The following is a 17,769-nucleotide window of genomic DNA, read 5'->3' as shown; positions in this document are numbered from 1 at the left end:
AGATAATGCCGAGAGGGAATCTGCTGCAGACAGTTGTACAAGGGAAGTCGCAGCTATTCGGGCCTATCTTCCTCTGTAATTCCTCACTGGTGACCTTCTACATCCATCCTATTCTCAGGATCTTTCTATAACAACTGCTCTGAAATGCCAATTATCCTCCTCTTCGACTCTTTCGTTACCACCCGTGTCTCACATCCGTACAACATGCTGCTGACTGCACACGTTTTCAAGATGCTCGGCTCATCCCTAAGCTAATTGCTTTGCTTTTCCAGACCTCATCCATCAACGTCAAACTCGCTCTTGCTTTCGCTGTTCGAGTCGCTATTTCCTTCTGCCAGTCAAGATCATACATGATGTTGTTCCCCAGCTACACAAACTCCTCGACATTCTCTAGTGCGATCCCACGTACACTCATCTTCCTTCCTGTTTCCGTATCTCCAAATACCATTGCTTTTGTTTTAGCGATGTTCATAATCAGTCTGTACCGCTTCCCTTCCTTGCTCAGCACCTGCACACGTCCCCCCAGCTTCTCCTCAGGCTTCCTCGATGATAACTGTATCATCCATGAACCTCAAGTTGTTAATTCTTTTCCCGTGCACAAATATCCCTTCTACCTCTTCCTTGGTCTTGTCCATTGCTCTCTCTAGCTGCGCCGAATAAAATTTATTCCGCACACAGATGAAAAGAAAGCAGGTGGAAACACTGGGGTGGAGTGTTTTAATTAGCACCTCAGCTCAGTCACAGCCCCTTGGATTCAACATGTCCAGCCTGGAGCACCCCAGCATCGCTGGTGGCTGGGAGCAGGGAGTTCTCAATCCCCTCTTATAAATACATCAAAACAAATTAAAAAAATATCCTGGAGACTCATTAAATACAAACCTAGCGTAACCTTGTGCAAAGCCATCCCTTAGGAGGGAGCGTGCGTGTGCACGTGCACGCGCACACACACACACACCCCACCACACCAGCCAAGGCACCTAAACTGGCTTCAACAGAGCTTCCTTGGGCTGCCTGGCCGCCCACCCCCATCCAGCCACACAGGCCAAACCAGCTCTCTCAGCTGGTGAGGAATGCCCTTGCCCAACTCAAGGGAGAGGCAAGGAACCAGCCTCTCTCTCCCCATGAGAAACAGCCCGAGACTTGTCCTTGGCCAGCAGCTGCCCCCCCCCGCCCCCAGCTGCTGTGCAAAGGGGGCCCCCGAGGCAGGGGGATTTGAACCAGCAGCCACCGCACCACCCCGCTCTGCTGTCTGTCCCTGTGGAAACTAACTCGATCCCCTGCAGCTAAGCAGGGAAGGGAAAAGGGGAGGCCGGCGTGCAGCTATTTAAACCAGACCCAGAGCACCCCCTGCTGGGATATGGGCGCAACTGCCCCAGCCAGCCTGGCGGTGGGAAGGGGAAAAGAACTCAGCCTCTCTCCCAGGAAGATGGACAGGAGGAACAGACACCCCCAGAGCAGAGGCTGGGATCACATTCTGCCAGCAGGCAACAACAGGGACACGCCACAGTGGCAGAGCAGGGCAGGGCAAGGGCCGGGGGAGGCCCTCCTACAACAGGACTCCTGGTGGTGACGGCTGACTCCACAGGAGACCCCCAGGGCCCAGGCAGGGCAGCTCCAAGAACAGAACAAGTCCAAGAGATACGGCCATGGTGCAGGGGAGGGTGTTGACAAGCCGGACTGAGGCAGGCTTCTTCCATCCCATCAGCTTCACGGGGTGCAGAGAAGCGGGGGAGGTCTGTCCACCCGCATAACCCCAGCAGGTTAGAAGATGGAGCAGGCTGCGTGCTTCAAACAAGGAGTCTCTGCTGTAGTGTGGGGGTTCTGCCAGGGGACCCCCAGCGCCCCTGGCTACCTGTCCTGGTCCTTCCCAGCCTCTGGGAACAGGAACCGGGCAGGGAGTGGCAGGGGCTGGGCCAGGATGGGGCCACCTGCAGCTGCCACTTGGCTCTCCTGGTAGGAAGGCGGTGGGGTGGCCACCCCTGGACTCCCACGGGACTCGACTGCTTCCACCACAGGGGCCGGGTCTCTGGAGAGGACGAGGGGCGTTGGTGCGGGGGCAGCAGGCGGCACAGGCTCCCCCTGGGAACCGTAGACTGCCTCCTCGTAGGACGGGAGGGGCACCAGGTAGCTGTCCACGCTGCTCATCTCGGGCTCCTCCATCCGCTCGTACCACCTGCCAGGGGAGGGGGAGACCTCGTCAAGTTCAGGGCCGCACCCTGGGGTCGCAGGCCCTCCCCCCGGCCCTTGCAATGGGGTAGGACCACCACACATCGGGGCGGGAAACCAGGGAGTCCACTAGGTCAAGCAGGAGGACTGCAAGCCAGGACTTCTGGGTCCCATTCCTTGGTTCTGGGAGGGAAGGAGGGTCAAGTGGTTAGAGCAGGGGACTGGGACCCCTGGTCCTTCTATAGCCCCTGTGCCAGTCGTCCCCCCCTTTTTAGTGGGCATCAGCTCCCCCCAGCGCTCTGTGCAGCCCCTTCCCACCTCCCTGCAGTGCCTCCCCAGTCGTCCCCCACATGCTGCTCCCTGCAGCACAGAGCCCCCTAGCCCTGCACTGAGGTCAGCAAAGACCGAAAGGGGAAAGCGCCCCCTACTGGACCCACCCCACTGCTCCCTGCAGCACAGCGCCCCCTAGCCCAGCACTGAGGTCAGCACTGACCAAAGGGGAGAGCGCCCCCTACTGGACCCACCCCAGTGCTCCCTGCAGCATGGCACCTCTTGGCGCTACACCAGAAAGCCCAGGGAAGCATTGACCCAATGGGCAGAGCTGAGACAAGGCCAGAGGCTGAGCCAGACCTGTGTACCCCCAGGGGCTGGGCAGGAAGCAGAGAGACTGTGTGCAGGTGCTGGATCCCCGGGAAACGTCAGCCAACGGGGTGAAGGGAACAGGCGGGTGCCTGCCCGTTGGCTCCATTGCAGCAGCCACGGCAGAGCTCACCTCCAGCAGCTGGGGCTGCGGGGTTTCGGCCCCACGAGGACACACACCATGGCCACCAGCAGCAGGGCAGAGATGGTCACCGAGGCTGCGGCCACCACCGGGATGGAGGAGACAGCAAGCAGGGCGCCCGAGCGAGGCGCTGGGGACCCTAGGAACAGGTAAGGGGTGAAGTGAGGAAGCTACCCGCTGCCGTTGGACCACTGCAGGGCCATCTGCAGCTGGAGGCAGGCAGAGCTCAGGGGCCAGCCCCTCAGTTGCTAGGCTGACCCCCAAGGAGATGTCAAATAACCTGCAGCCAGAAGGGCTCAATGCTCAGTGGGAAACATGCACCTTCCAGGCACTAGGTGGCACTCAAGTGCCAGGAAGGCAGGTGCCTCTATAAGGGAAGTCTGGCCAGCTGTGACCACAGAGGCACGTACAGCTCCTGACACAAGCTACCCCATGAAACTAGGCCCTCCAGCTTCCCCCCTCCCATCCCCGCTCTCCCCAACACTTGTTCAACCCACCGCCCAACTCCCTCTTTGGCTGAGCGTAATTGAGATGGTTCCACTCTGATTGTTGAATATTCTTGACCTATCCCCTCTCCAGGGCCTAGAGTCCGTTTACCCAATGACCTGAATTACGATAAATCCTCCCCTTGCTTGGCATGAAGTCAATGGAAGATATTAGGTGTATTATGGTAGCACCCACCAGCACCTGATTAACACTGGGGATCCCATGGGGTCTCTCGTCATACTGAAGGCCGCCCATATCCCAGCTAAAATTGGGGTTCCCCCCTCTTTGTGCCAGGTGCCACCCAAACCTACAATGAGACACTGCCCCTCCCCCAGCTCAGAGATCTCGGTCGAACTAGACGAAAAGCGGGAAACTGAGGCACAGGGCAGGAACAGGACTTGTCCAAGATCATGCAGCCAGTCAAGGGAATGGAAACCAGGTCTCCCACGTCCCGGCACTATCCGCTAGGCCGCACAGCCTCTTTAGTTAACAGGGTATAGTGTTCTGCAGCAGGGCCAGTGCCACAAACTAGGGACCAGCCATGGCTGCTCTCCCATATGTCACCCGCCTCATGCCATGGCGGCTGGGAGCAGAGTTGCCCTAATTCCTGCAGGTGCCGGCTCCCTGCTGGAACAGAGATGCTACCCCCAGCCAGGGCAGGGGCTGAGCAAACAGCTCACGGGCAGAGGGGGCACTGTCACTTGAGATCTTCGCTGCGCATCCGCAGGAGCGGGTCAGCAGGGAAGGTCCTCTCATCCCCCCCTCTCCCCAGCGGGTCACACAGGCTACAGCCCCTGGCAAGAGGGACTCTCCATCCGCAGCAGCTGGTGGCCTCTAAACACAGCCACGCAGCTCAGGCTCCAGAGAGGCCCTGGTGCCAGAGCTCCTGCCAGAGTCTGACCCAACGTCTCCACAGCTCTAGCTACTGCCCGAACCCACCCAGCCAGGCTCAGAGACCGGCGGCTCCTCCGCCCATAGGCCGGGATTTCTGAGGTGGGGCCACTCCCAGAACTTGGAGAGTGGCCGAGGGCCGCACACCTCTGCGAGATCGATGGAGGCTGGGGGCAGAAGGCAGCTTGGGGGTAGGGGACTAGGCGCAGGAGGGGTGTGGGATGAAGAAGCGGGGGGTGGTGACCTGCCCCAGGGGATGGGGCTGCAGGGCCCACCGGGGTATCTGGGGGCAGAAGAGGATTCTGTGCTGGACGAGGGGTGGAGGAAGGGAGGCAGGGTCTGGGTGCAGGAATGGGGGTGTAGGGGGTTGGTTGTGACCTGGGGCAGGAGATTAGGGGATAGGTCCAGGCGGAGGTAAGGGTGCAGGAGAGGATTCTGGCCTGGGGGTGGGGAGCAGGCCAGAGTGCAGGGTCTGGGAGTGGGAGACCTGGTGCAGGAGGTGTAAGGGTTTGGGTTGTGATCTAGGGCAGGGAATTGGGGTGCAGTGGGCTTGGGATGTGACCCTGGGACAGGGGTGCAGGACAGAGAAGGGTGAGGGTTTGGGGGAGGGGCAGGGTGCCAGCTACAGGCTCTGGCACTTACCCAACCAGCAGGGCCCTTGGGCAGACCCCCTGCCAGCTACACCCCCACGCAGCACTTCAAGCGGCTGGCTGAGGGGCCCACGCACTCTCTGCATGCCGCATACCCCTGTAGCGGGGCAGGGATGCCCACCGTACACCACAGGCACATCCCAGGCAGCTCCCATGGCCTGGGAGATCGTGCTGGCGGCGGAGGCAGTGCGCAAATCCCGCCCCCACCCCAAGGCACACATGGCCCCCGCAACCAGCCGCCTGCGGTGCATGGGACGCGACCTGAGGCTCACGGGGCTTCAGGACAGAGGTGGGCCAGCCTAGACGAACCCTCTGACAAGCAGAGCACCACCCACTGGTACAGCTGCAGGAACAGGGACAAGGGGCAGTGGTGAGGTTGTTGCCCTAGGGCACGGGAGCCCAGGGCAAGTCATGTGAAGGCTCTGATTTTTGATGAGGGTTGGGCACAGGGTCTCCATTCCCCAGCTGCAAGGTGGGGTAAATACCTACACTGGACCATCTTTTTGTTCGGTGTCTGTACTGCACCTGGTGCAATGGGGTCCTGGGTGCTGCCTTAAGACACCTAACGGAAATAAAAGTGTACCGCACCTGGCACAACAGGGTCCATGCCTCAGGCTTGCATATGCCACCAGAATATATCTAATAGCAATACAAATGTACAGCACCTTGCACAAAGGGATCTACGCCTGGGGTTTGCATATGCCACTTTAATACACCTAAGAAAACTAAAAATGTACAGCTCCCCACACAACGGGGTCTATGCCTGGGGCTAGCATATAACACTGTAATACACCTAATAGCAATACAAATGTACAACACCTTGCACAAAGGGATCTATGCCTGGGGCTTGCATATGCCACTGTAATACACCTAAGAAAAACAAAAATGTACAGCTCCGCGCACAACGGGGTCTATGCCTGGGGCTTGCATAGGCCACCGTAATGCACCTAATAGCAATAAAACGTACAACGCCTGGGCCTTGATGTGGGGCCCTAGGAACTATCATAGTAACCCAATAGCAATAACATGTACAGCACCTGGTGCAACGGGGGCTTGCGCCTTGCCTCGCAACTGCAATACACAATAACCCAGCTGAGGAAGCGGTGCAGGAGCCACATTCACCCCTGCACCAGAGCAAGCCCTAGCACAGCACCATGAAAGTCTACACAAGCAGCTGCTGTGGGAGCCCAGAAGCACATCCCTCCTGGATGCCTTTGCCCAGCACAGCAGAGGGAGAGCTGTCTGGACGTGCACTGACCTGCCAGGGGCTTGCAGATAACTGGCTTCGGCATGCTCCACTGCCCGCCCCTGCAGACAGAGACACCAGGGGGGCTGGCCAGGACGTAGCCAGCCTTGCAGTCGTACTGTAGCACGGAGCCAGCCTTAACCGCGCTGCCGCCCAGAGACCGCTTGCATGCCGGGGACATGCACCTGTAGATCGTGTGATCCGGGGGCTCTGGGACCAGGCAGTCTGGAAGGGAGAACAGGTGCGGCAAGGGTTAAAATGGGGGAGAGAGTACCCAGAACCCCACAGTAGGATAAAAAGGCAGTGAAGTTGGATGGGGTGAGGGATTAGAGCAGAGGAGCTGGGAGCCAGGACTCCTGGGTTCTATCCTCAGCTCTGGGAGGGGAGTGGTCTCTAGTGGGTACAGCAGGGGGGCTGGGAGCCAGGACCCCTGGGTTCTACCCCCTGCCCTGGGAGGTGAGCAGGGGCTAGTGGTTTAGAGCAAGGGGATGGGGCATCACTCTGGCAGAGTCATTGGCAGTCTAGGCCCTCCGTAAGGCGGGGAGATCTTATCTTGCAAAGATGGCAAAAGACAACATGCAGATTTCTCTCCCTTCCTTCCAGCCCTTCCTCGCTCCCCTGGGACCTTCGCCTCGGACTCCAAACTCGCCTTCCAGGCAGAGAGAGAGGGGGGATCCAGATGAGCTGAGTCAATGACAACGTTCCCTCTCACTTTTTGCCACCCATGTGCATAATAAATTTTGTTATGTTCACCAAGGCAGCATGGACGGACACCACCCATAGCTGGGGGCACACTGCTTATCAGCTGGGCGGCACCTGAACCCCTCCTGGGTGGCCACTTACAGGGAACACCGGTCCCCTGCACCATCCGCCCTGCAGGTTGCCCATCCCCGCCGATTCCAGATGGCCTCCAGACCAGCAACATGGGGACTTCCTGGTTGCATAGAAGGGATGGGGAAGTAGCGACACACTGAGAACCACATGCCCTCTACCCACAGCCCCCGGCTGAGCTTTTACATTCCCCATCTCCAACCAGCTCTCAGCAGCAGCAGCAGCAATAACCGGGGGCTCAGCGCCTGTTGGCGTCTGATGCCTCCCTCATTATTCCTTTCCTGGACTTAAGAACATAAGACCAGTCAGACCACAGGTCTATCAGGCCCAGTGGCCAACAGCAGGTGCCCCAGAGGAAATGAACAGAACAGGGAATCATCAAGCGATCCATTTTCTGTCACCCCTTTCCACCCTCTTGCAAACAGAGGCCAGGGACACCCTCCCTGCCCAGGCTGGCTAAGAGCCATTGATGGACTGATCCCCCACGAATTTATCTAAGTTCTATTTTAATCTCTACTAGAGTCTTGATCTTCGCAACATCCTCTGGCAAGGACCTTGTGCTAAAAAATACTTCCTATTGTTTGTTTTAAACCTGCTGCCTATTCATTTCATTCAGTGACCCCTAGCTCTTGCCTTGTGAGACGGAGTCAGTAACAATTCCTTATTTCTCTTCTCCACGCCAGTCATGATTTTATAGACCTCTATCATAGCCCCCCAATCATCTTTTTGCCAAGCTAAAAAGTCCCAGACTTATTAATCTCTCCTCATATAACAGATATTCCATACCCCTCATCATTTTTGTTGCTCTTCTCTGAACCTTTTCCTATTCCAATATATCTTTTTGGAGACGGGGCAACCACATCTGTGCACAGTATTCCAGAAGTGGACGTACCATGGCTTTATCTAAACAGGTATTCAGACATTTTCTGTCTTCTTATCTATTCCTTTCTTAATGATTCCCAACATTTTGTTAGGCTTTTTTTTGACTGCCGCTGCACACTGAGTGGATGTTTTCAGAGAATGATCCACAATCCCCTAGCTCCAGCCAGCTGCAGGCAACTTCGCCGTTGCACCAACTCGAAACTGGGGTGGGAGGGTTGTGGGAGGGAAACAAGCCAGCAGCTGCCCAACTCCAACATCCCCGTTCCCAGAGCTGCAGCAGTGGGAACCATGGCAGGAGCTATGACTCAGGCTGCAGAGACAGCAGGGAAATGCGGTTTTCCTCCTAGAACTTTTTGATTGTTCAGCAAGTGTTCAACCACCAAAATCAGTCCATATGGAAATGCTCCTGCAGCTGCTCCCTGGTGGGAGTTGTAGAGCCCACGCCCCAAGCGCCCCCATGCTTCTCTATAGGCTGGGCTCCCTGACCGGACTACATTTCCCATGATACACCATAGCCAGCATCTCCCAGAACTCATCACCTTCAACCTCCAAGAACAGAGGCCACACTGCATCATGGGAAGTGGAGCCTGACAGGCCTCTAGAGGAGACCAGGACCGGGGAGCACCCAGCCTACAGCTCCCACAAGGTGCTGCAGGAGCACAGCCAAAAGCAAATGGTCCACGGCTCAGGTGCTGTGCTTTTCAGTTTAAAAATAATAATACAGATCAGGCTCTCCAGGGGGAAGCAGATTTGTTTGCCTCGAAAAATTACTGAGTTGAAGTCCGGCTTCCCCGTCAAAAACGTGTCGATGGGAAAGTTTCACCCAGGAGGAGACAGGCGCTCCCTGTAAGCTGAGCCGGAGAGGTTCAGATGCCACCCAGCAGAGAAGCAGAGGGCTCACGGCCAGCAGTGTGTGTTTCTAGCGGTGGTGCGCGTTTTCGTTTGCCTTGGTGCACAGCACAATGGGTATTCCGCACGCAGGCGGGAGAAACGAGCGGGAACGCGGGAGGAGAGGGGAGAGGAAGGCTGAGGGGGATCGGAGTGCGAGAACCAGCCAGTACCCTTCCTCCTGAAGGCAGCACCGCAGCCGCAGATCACCGCGAAGAGCAGAGCCATGGGGAGGCAACTCGAGGTTCTGCACAGCCCAGGACATCTCGTAGGTTTCATCCTCGCACTGGATGTGCCTCTGGCCAGAGCTGCAAAAAGCCAACACATTCCCGTCCTGCTTGACTGGATACCCAGCACCAGAAGCTCCTGTGCCCAGCCTGGCGAGCCCGTTCCCTCCAGGCTCGGCTCACCCCCCAGCTCCTCCACAAAAATCCCAGACGCCAAGAAAATGAGAGGAGCTTTCGGTCCACAGCAGCTCATAGAGGATCACGGAGGGGAACGGGAGTGAGCGGGGGGGGGCTGGCTCAGGCCAGGGGGGAAAGTGGGGGCTGCATCAGGCTTGGGGGCTGGTAAGGGGGGGGGCTGGCTCAGGGCCAGAGGCTGAGGGAAGGCTGGCACGGGAGAGGGGAAATGAGGGGGCTGGAGCTGGGAGGCCAGGGCACTTGTCACCCTCTGCTCACCAGCAGTGGCCCGGTGTGGGGGAGTCACAGCGCCGTGGGGGAGTGCCCAGATCCCTCTCTCGCACACCAGGAATCAGCCCCTGCCGGCTTGGCCACGGCCCAGGCCCCATGGCGCTCAGAGATGCAGTGGAATGGGGCAGCCGCTGGCCCCAGAGCTTATCGGCTTTCCAGGCTGTCTGGGGCAGAAGGGACCCCTGCCCAGGCTTCGGCATCGCCCCGGAAGCCAAAAAGGGCTGGCCATGCCGGGGGGGGAGGGGACGGCAGCAGCTGGCATCAGTGCCAGAGTTAAGGGCAGGGTGGAGTCCCTGCACCCCTGGAGATTCCCGCCATACCTGGGTCCCCAGGCCCCCATGACACCCCACCCCAGGATCCCCTGCGCGCCCCTCTCCCCCAGCCAGGGCTCCCCGTGTCACCCCACCCCGGGGCCCCTGCGCGCCCCTCTCCCCCAGCCAGGGCTCCCCGTGTCACCCCACCCCGGGGCCCCTGCGCGCCCCTCTCCCCCAGCCAGGGCTCCCCGTGTCACCCCACCCCAGGGTCCCTCCCGCTGCAGCCCCGCAAAGACCCGGCGCTCACCGCTCCTGGCGCTGGATCGCGGCGCAGCGGCTGCCCCAGCCGGGGAGACCCCGCAGGGAACCGGGCGCTGGGCGAGTCCCCGCTCGGCGGCCCCGGAGCCCGGCAGGCGCAGCAGCAACGTGCGGAGCTCGGCCGGGCCCGGAGCCGGGGGTGGGACGCGGGTTTAAAGCCGCCGGAGGGGGCGGGGCGGCTGGGAAACCCCGGGGGGGCGGGAATTCACAGCGCGCGTCAATTTCCTGCCCCTCAGCTCCAGCCCCCCCCAGCCTGAGCCAGCCCCCATCAACCCCCCCTTTTCCCCTCTCTCCATCAGCCCCCATCCTCCCCTGCCAGCCCCCATCAAACCCCCCTTTCCCCTCCCTCCCGACCCCCCTTCCCCTCTCTCCATCTGCCCCCCTCCTCCCCTACCAGCCCCCCTTTTCCCCTCCCTCCCCACCCCCTTCCCCTCTCTCCATCCGCCCCCAGCCTGTCAGTCCCCCCATTCCCGTCCCCCATCAGCCCCCCAGCCTGAGCCAGCCCCCCTCCTCCCCTGCCAGCCCCCATCAACCCCCCCTTTCCCCTCCCTCCCCACCCCTCTTCCCTTCTCTCCATCAGCCCCCAGCCTGAGCCAGTCCCCCGTTCCCCTCCCGCACCAGTCCCCCAGCCTAAGCCAGCCCCCCTCCTCAGCCAGACCCCCTCCATTCCCCTTCAGTCGCAAGCCAGCCCCACCGCCCCCACCAGCCAGTGAGGGGATTCTCTGTTCTGCGGTTGCCCAGGCCCCTCTGAAGCGCCCCAGCAGAGCTAGGTGCGGGCGGCTCTGGGGGATTGACGGGGGAGTGGGGCAATAGGCCAGGAAAGGGCCCCCAAGGTGCTGCACAAGGGCATCTTCTGGGGCAGTGTTACAACCCATCCAGGTATGGAGTTGGCAACAGGGCTGGACTTCCCACGGGGAGTCAGGGCTGGGCTGGGGCCTACTGTGGCAAAACCCAGTCTGTTCTAACAGATCTGCCTCATTCAGCCAGGGCTTAGCTCCCAGAAGGCCGAGGAGCTGGGTTGTCTGGGAGGTCAGAGGAGAAACTCACCGGGGTTCCTTCTGAGCCTGTGAACTTTTCCAGCAAGTTTCCAAGTTCCCGCTTGTTTTAAAACCCCAACACGGCTTTTCCTGGAGAGGGAAATTATTTTCGGAATTTGTCCCTCTTCTCTCCAAATCGTTTTGGAAGAAAAACCAAAGATGGTTTTGGCCCTTGGAAACCCCCACTTCTTTGTCTGCCAAACTAAAAATAAATAAACAATTAGAAATTGTGGGGGCGGGGGTTGGGTAGCAAGCCAAAAACATTTTTGGTTTCCAGCTGCTCCCGCAACATCTCCAGCCGAATTACTTTGCAGTGGCCAAAACCAGAGAGAAACAAAACAGCAAAAGTCTCAGGAAAGTTTGGTTTTTGTTTGTTTTTTAAACGAAAACCAAACATTTTTCAATTTATCCCAAATTTTTCTTGGTGAACCCTTGTTTTCAATCAGTTTGACCCAGGGATGCGGTACGTTGCTGCTGCTTGGGTTTCCGGCTCTTAATAACACAGTGCCCCCATCGCCAGATGCTCCCTGACTCCCAGCCGGACAGCAGGATATTCAGGACAACTGCCTGAACCACCACTACCTTGGTGTGGAGTTTAAGACGAGGGTCATTTCCTATTATTAAGTTGTTATGGTCATTTTATTATTATTAAGTACTCACCTGTCCCGTTCTCCTCATGTCTGAGTCCTGTCCACCCCTCCCTGGGAGTCCGAGCTATTATACTGTGCGGGGAAACTGAGGCAGAGAGCAGCTAAGTGACATGCCCACAGGGCAAGGCATTGATCCAGGGTCTCACAAGTCCTCAGCTCACCCCGTAACTTCAGCTCCCCCGCCCCACTGCAGCTGTGCTTTAGGCTGGGCTGTGTGAGGCCCACATGCTGGAGCACCACGCTGAGCAGGGGTGCAGTAATTGCGGCGAGACAGGATGTTACGGGTGGCGGGGGGGGGGCACGCAGCTGCCCAATTCACAGCTTTTTTCCACCGGTGCTCGGGTAGTGGTTTTCTGCTTTGTCACTCCCAGCCCACCAGGCCATCTGCCAGCCTATTCTTAGCTCAGGGATAGGATGGGCTCAGCAATCTGAAGGGGGAGGCGGAAGTGGGGAGGGCAGGTTCTCAGCTGTCTCATCACTTTCAGGAATCGCTCTGGTAAGCCAAGAGCGTTGCACCAATGGGGAAGTGCCCTAAGCCGAGCTATTCTAGGAAAGCTCTCTGGGTGTAAAGGGACCTTCGTTTACACTTGCCCCCTGAGAGGGCAGGATCTTGGCCATCATTGATTGGTTATTGCTATTAGGTCTATTACAGTATCACTCATGTTCCACAGTGCCAGGTGCTGTACATTTGTACTGCTACTAGGTGCCATAATGCACCTAACAGGAGCAAAAATGCATGTACAGTAAACCCCCAATATGCACAGTGTCAACCTGCGCTTAACTTGCGTTAATGTGAGTTCAGCTCGAGTCAAAATTGTGGGATTCCCAGGGGCTGGGGATTGCAGCTGTCCCACCAGCTCACTGCTCCAGCCCCTGGCTTCCCCAGCTGGGGGGAAGACGGGGGACAGACAGTGGTGGCACAGCTTCTTCCCGGCTTCCTCCAGCTGGGGGAAGCTGGGGAGAAGCCATGCCTGGCTCCCCTGGGCTTGTGGGAGCCGGGAGCCGAATTGCTGCCTGGTTCTCAGCTCCCCACCACTCTGGGAGCCAGGAAACTGACCAGCACTGGTGTCCTCCTCAGTTTCCTGGCTCCCTCCAGTTGCACGTGAAATCTGACTTATGCAGGGTTTGTGAGAACGCAACGCCAGGTAAGCGGGGGTCTACTGTACGGCCTCGCACAGTACGGTCTGGGCTGATGATGGGCTCCTAGGTGATACACGTCGTAAATAGCGATACTAGTATGGAGCACATGGCATGATGGGATCTGGAGCCATGACCAGAGCACTTAGGTGTTACCGTAATACACTTAATAAACAGTTATCATAATATACAGCGCACTGCATGATGGGATCTGGGGCCATGAGCAGAGCGCCTACGTGTTACCGTAATACACATAGTAAATAGTTATAATAATATACAGCACACGGCATGACACAAAACTAGGGGAAGAGGTAGAACGTTGGAGGGTAGAGAGAGAATCCAGAGGGCCCGGGATAAATTGGAGGATTGAGCCAAAAGAGATCTGATGCGGTTCAATAAGGAGAAGTGTAGAGTCCTGCACCTGGGGTGGAAGAATCCCAAACATTGTTACAGGCTGGGGACCGACTGGCTCAGCAGCAGTATGATGGAAAGGGACCTAGGGGTTATGGCGGCTGAAAGGCTGGATATGAGTAAACAGTGTGCCCTTGTAGCCAAGAGAGCTAACGGCGCACTGGGGTGCATTAGGAGGAGCATTTCGAGCAGATCTAGAGAAGTAGTTATTCCTCTTTATTCGGCACTGGTGAGGCAACATCTGGAATATTGTGTCCAGTTTGGGGCCCCCCAGTATAAAAAGGATGTGGATTTGCTGGAGCAGGTTCAGTGAAGGGCAACAAAAATGATTAAGGATCTGGAGCACAAGACCTATGAGGATAGGCTGAGGGATTTGGGCTTGTTTAGTTTGCAGAAGAGAAGACTTAGAGGTGATTTAATAGCAGCCTTCAACTTGCTGAAGGGGAGCTCTAAAGAGGAGGGTGAGAAACTGTTCTCAGTGGTGTCAGATGGCAGAACAAGTAGTAAGGGTCAGAAGTTGAAGAGTGAGAGGTGTAGGTTAGATATTAGGAAAAACTACTTCACCAGGCAGGTGGTGAAGCACTGGAATGCGTTGCCTAGAGAGGTGGTGGATTCTCCATCCCTTGAGGTTTTTAAGTCCTGTCTTCACAAGGTCCTGGCTGGGATGACTTAGTGGGGGGTTGATCCTGCTTGAAGCAGGGGGCTGGACCAGATGACCTCCTGAGGTCCCTTCCAGCCCTGGGATTCTGTGATTCTGTGTGATTCTGTAATACACTTAATAAAGAGAGATCACAATATACAGCACACTGCATGATGGGATCTGTGGCCATGAGCAGAGTGCCTAGGTGTTACCATAATACACATAATAAATTACAATACTGTACAGCAAACTGCATGATTGGGTCCAGGCCCATAACCATAGCACCTAGGTGTTACCGTAATACACATAATAAATAGTGATAATAATATACAGCACACGGCATGATGGGATCTGGGGCCATAACCAGAGCTCCTAAGTGTTACCGTAATACACATAGTAAATAGTTATAATAATATACAGCACACGGCCATGATACGTTCCAGGGCCATGCATAGAGCACCTTGGAGTTACTGTCATATACCCAATAACCTGGCACAGTGGACACCTAGGTACTACAGGGATCTAATTCATACGAACTAGGGGAGGGGGGCCAGGCCCTGAGATTATACCAGAACTATCAAAGCAACCCAGCTGTCTAGCCCGGGCACGGCCAGCGAGTCCTTGTGAGGGCCCAGTAAAGTCTGATGCACTGGAGGGTGTTTCTAAGTGGCTTTGAGATAGCGGTGGCCATAGTTCAGCCCAGCGGTGGAAGTTCAGGTGGTTTCCTGGTCTCGAACAAGGGCAGTTCCTGGATGAAACTGCTGGGGTTTTGTGCAACAAGCCTGTGGTCACTGACAGCTCTGAGGGGAAACAGGGCTGGAAACTAAAATGAGGGTGTTTAGGGAAATAAACAATTTTCCCTGGGGAACCCCTGAAAATTTTCAGAATTTCACAGGGAAAATCAGTTGGAATCCTCCAGCCCAGCTCCAGCTTTCTGAGGTTCCACCATGGGCAGCTCTCCTTAGCCGCCGCAGGCAGGAGCTGGGGCGACCCCCGTAGCAGTGCCTTCCTCATGAAGCACTGGGACCCGGTGCCCCTTTCCCAGATTGCTACGGGCGCCCTTGGAACCTGGGGAGAAGCCACACACTCCCCCCGAGGATGAAAAGCGGGTGTATTCCATGCATTACGGCAGTACCTGAAGTCTCCAAGAGTGGGGCCCAGTTGAGTTGGGTGCAGCCCAGACCCTAACCAAGATCAGGGCCCCAGTTGTGCTGGGCATGGGCCCAGCCACTGAGATCAGGGCCACTGCTGGCCAGGTGCTGCCCAGACCCCACCTAGCCCAAAAATATTAGTGGGCAAGGGAAAGGTGGCCATGGGGGACACTGGTATGGGGGAGGGGGCAGCAGAGACATGGTTTGGGGAAAGGGGGCGATGGAGACACGGGTGTAAGGAGAGGGGGACCTGGGACTCAGACATGGGGCGGGGGGGACACTGGCATAGAGGGAGCAGGCAGGGGGGATAGAGTAGGGGAAGGGGTGGTGGGGCACACACAGAGGGAGGGGCAGGGGGGACCTGCAGAACAAGGCCCCCCAGAAGGGAAGAACCAGGGACTCTGGTATTTGTAGCCAAGGCCTCGCAGCCTGTGCTGTGGCCCCGGTGCAGGAGGTGGGTTGGAGGTGCAGGGGGACAGCTGCCAGGGCCTGCAGCTAGGCCGGCCCTGCGTGTGTTAAAGGGAGTGAGGCACTGGGTGACATCTCAGTGCTGCCATTCTGCGGGGGTGAGAAAGGGGCTTTTCTTTGCTCCTGGGAAACCACAGGTGGTCAGAAATTCCCCAGGACTTCCAGGCTCCTGCTGGGCCAGGGCTGCAGGCCCATCTGCTGTGAATCCCCCCCAGCAGAGCAGCAGCGGGGAGGGGAGGGGAGGGCTGGGGGTGTCACTGCCACCAGGGACCTTCCTGGCTCTCACACAGCCCAGAGCTACAGCTGGAGTCTCCAGCAGGGAGTTACTTTCCCTGCAGTGTCCTCCAAGCTGGGGGTGGGGTTAGTACCCCAAAGATGGGGAACTGATTCAGACCCTTTCCTCTGGTGCTCACAGTCAGCAGCTGCAGGGAACTGAACCCAGCTCCCCGGCACTAACCCAATGGGCCCTATGGTCTTTTCAGCCCTGGGGCCAGAACCCAGGAGTCCTGACTTCACTGCTCCAACCGCTATGCTAGACTTCCACCCGTGCTCCCAAGTGGGGGGATAAAACCCAGGCATCCTGGCCCCCGTCCTGGAAGGCCGGGAGCCGGGACACCTAGGTCCTATCTCCCCCCACACACCCCAGGAGGTGGGAGGGAAGCTAATGGTTACATGGAAGGAATAGCTTCTACATCAGCTCTGGGAGGGGCTGGTGGTCTAGTGGTTTGAGTGGAGAGAGGAGCCAGGAGTCCCAGGCTCTATGTCCCCGAACACGCCCCCCCCACCACACCCCCGAACAGGATGGGAGTCCAGCCTAGTGGTCAGACCATGCAGCTGGGAGCCAGGACCCCTGAGTTCTATCCCACCCTGGCGAGAAGAGTGGAGTCTAGTGGTTAGAGTGGAGGGAGGCTGGGCACTGGGGACCCTGGGTTCTATTCCTCGCCCCCAGGAGCAGTGTGGGAGTCAGCTCTTGGGTTCTATTCCCCCCCAGGGAGGAAGGAAGGAGCCTTGCCTAGGGCCAGGCGCTGAGACCAGCCTCCCCTTGAATTCATTTCCTGCCCAGCAGTGGAGGCCAACGTGCCCCGGCCATTGCAAAACACTGCTCAGAGCCTGAGCAGTAATGCAAGCCAGCCTTTATCTGCACAGGAACCCTTGCCCACACCCAGAGCCTGAGCTGGCCTGCCAGCCTGCACTATCCAGGTAGCAAAGAGCTGCCAAGGCAGATGCAGTGTGTGCCAGTGAGACAGAGCACTTGCTGGGGGCCATCCTTCCAGCCTCCTACCCAGCAAGGGGGTGCACCCAGGAAAAGCAGGGGGTGATGAGAGAAGAGGGGGTCACTCAGGCACAGTGGCCCTGGCCGACATAGCCTAGCCGGCTCTTTGCAGCCAGCTGGCCTCGGCTCCAGCTTAAGACAAAGACCTGGCTGCTTTCCATTCTTTACATAGACTTTCCCCTAAGACAGGAACTCTTTGTTCCATCTTCTCAGCCCATGGACAAGTACTAGATTCAAGATGGATCCCGGTGGCAGGGTCACCTGTCTTTCTTGGACCAACCACAGTCTGGGCTTACAGGAAAGAGAAACCCATTCACAGGTCGCCCCTGAGTCCTTAAGTGCCTGAGGTATCTCTAATGGCCCTCATTATTGGCAGCTAGAATTAAAACCAGATCCGCACTTCATATTTCGACCATTACGCACAAGAACGACACGGGGCAAAAACTGAATCTACAGATTCCGCAGATTGTACCTTTAACGCTGATTTGTTCCGTGACCTGTCCTGCATAAAGCACCTTTGCATGCTACATATTTCATATTCATGAGCCAATTTTCACAACGCACGTAGCGGAACGACCTGACCGATCCTACCCCACTGCCACCCAGCAAAAGGAATGCTACAGCCGAGAGGAACAATTCAAAACCAGCCAGCGAGTATGCAGACAGACAATAGGACAGGGAGGAGCACAGGGCACAGAATGAACAACAAAAAGTCTTTGCCCATGGAAACTGATGCTCCAAAATATCTGTTAATCTCTAAGGTGCCCAAGGAGTTCTTCTTGTTTTTGAAGATACAGACTGACTCGGCCACCCCTTTGATATTGGTCACAGAACGAGGATTCCCCAGCCTCAATAACCAGGGAGGAGTTCCTATTAGTATGGAGATCTATATCTATCTCACAGAGCTGGAAGGGACC

At 57.3% G+C, this 17,769-nt stretch overlaps 1 protein-coding gene across 3 annotated transcripts; it reads right to left on the bottom strand.

Annotated features, from left to right (window-relative positions):
• Positions 1-527: 527 nt before the first annotated feature.
• Positions 528-12,017, bottom strand: LOC142024481 (sushi domain-containing protein 6-like). Of its 3 annotated transcripts, none has more exons than XM_075016529.1 (6): positions 11,783-12,017; positions 11,133-11,324; positions 8,995-9,129; positions 6,233-6,445; positions 2,939-3,086; positions 528-2,173 (listed from the first exon to the last, which is right to left on the bottom strand). In XM_075016529.1, exons 3-6 carry the CDS (start codon positions 9,098-9,100, stop codon positions 1,849-1,851), a joined length of 792 nt encoding a protein of 263 aa, XP_074872630.1. In that variant the 5' UTR covers positions 9,101-9,129; positions 11,133-11,324; positions 11,783-12,017; the 3' UTR covers positions 528-1,848. The 3 variants fall into 3 exon arrangements, with proteins under 3 accessions (XP_074872630.1, XP_074872631.1, XP_074872629.1); XM_075016530.1 differs by having other exon boundaries at positions 11,133-11,212; XM_075016528.1 differs by lacking the exons at positions 11,133-11,324; positions 11,783-12,017 and adding an exon at positions 10,075-10,256.
• Between the last annotated feature and the right edge of the window lie 5,752 nt (positions 12,018-17,769).

This window comes from Carettochelys insculpta, chromosome 22, assembly GCF_033958435.1.
Source record: "Carettochelys insculpta isolate YL-2023 chromosome 22, ASM3395843v1, whole genome shotgun sequence".
Classification (NCBI taxonomy): Eukaryota; Metazoa; Chordata; order Testudines; family Carettochelyidae; genus Carettochelys; species Carettochelys insculpta.
This window is presented reverse-complemented; position numbering and strand designations above follow the sequence as displayed.

What these genes read in the sequence shown, in the direction of transcription:
- LOC142024481 (XM_075016529.1), bottom strand. Translation starts at nt 9,100, where the DNA reads ATGAAACCTACGAGATGTCCTGGGCTGTGCAGAACCTCGAGTTGCCTC. An exon ending in TGCTGCCTTCAGGAGGAAGG is followed by an intron (nt 6,446 to 8,994) that starts GTACTGGCTGGT and finishes TCTCCCTTCCAG; the next exon opens with ACTGCCTGGTCCCAGAGCCC. An exon ending in CGCAGCCCCAGCTGCTGGAG is followed by an intron (nt 2,174 to 2,938) that starts GTGAGCTCTGCC and finishes CTCCCCTGGCAG; the next exon opens with GTGGTACGAGCGGATGGAGG.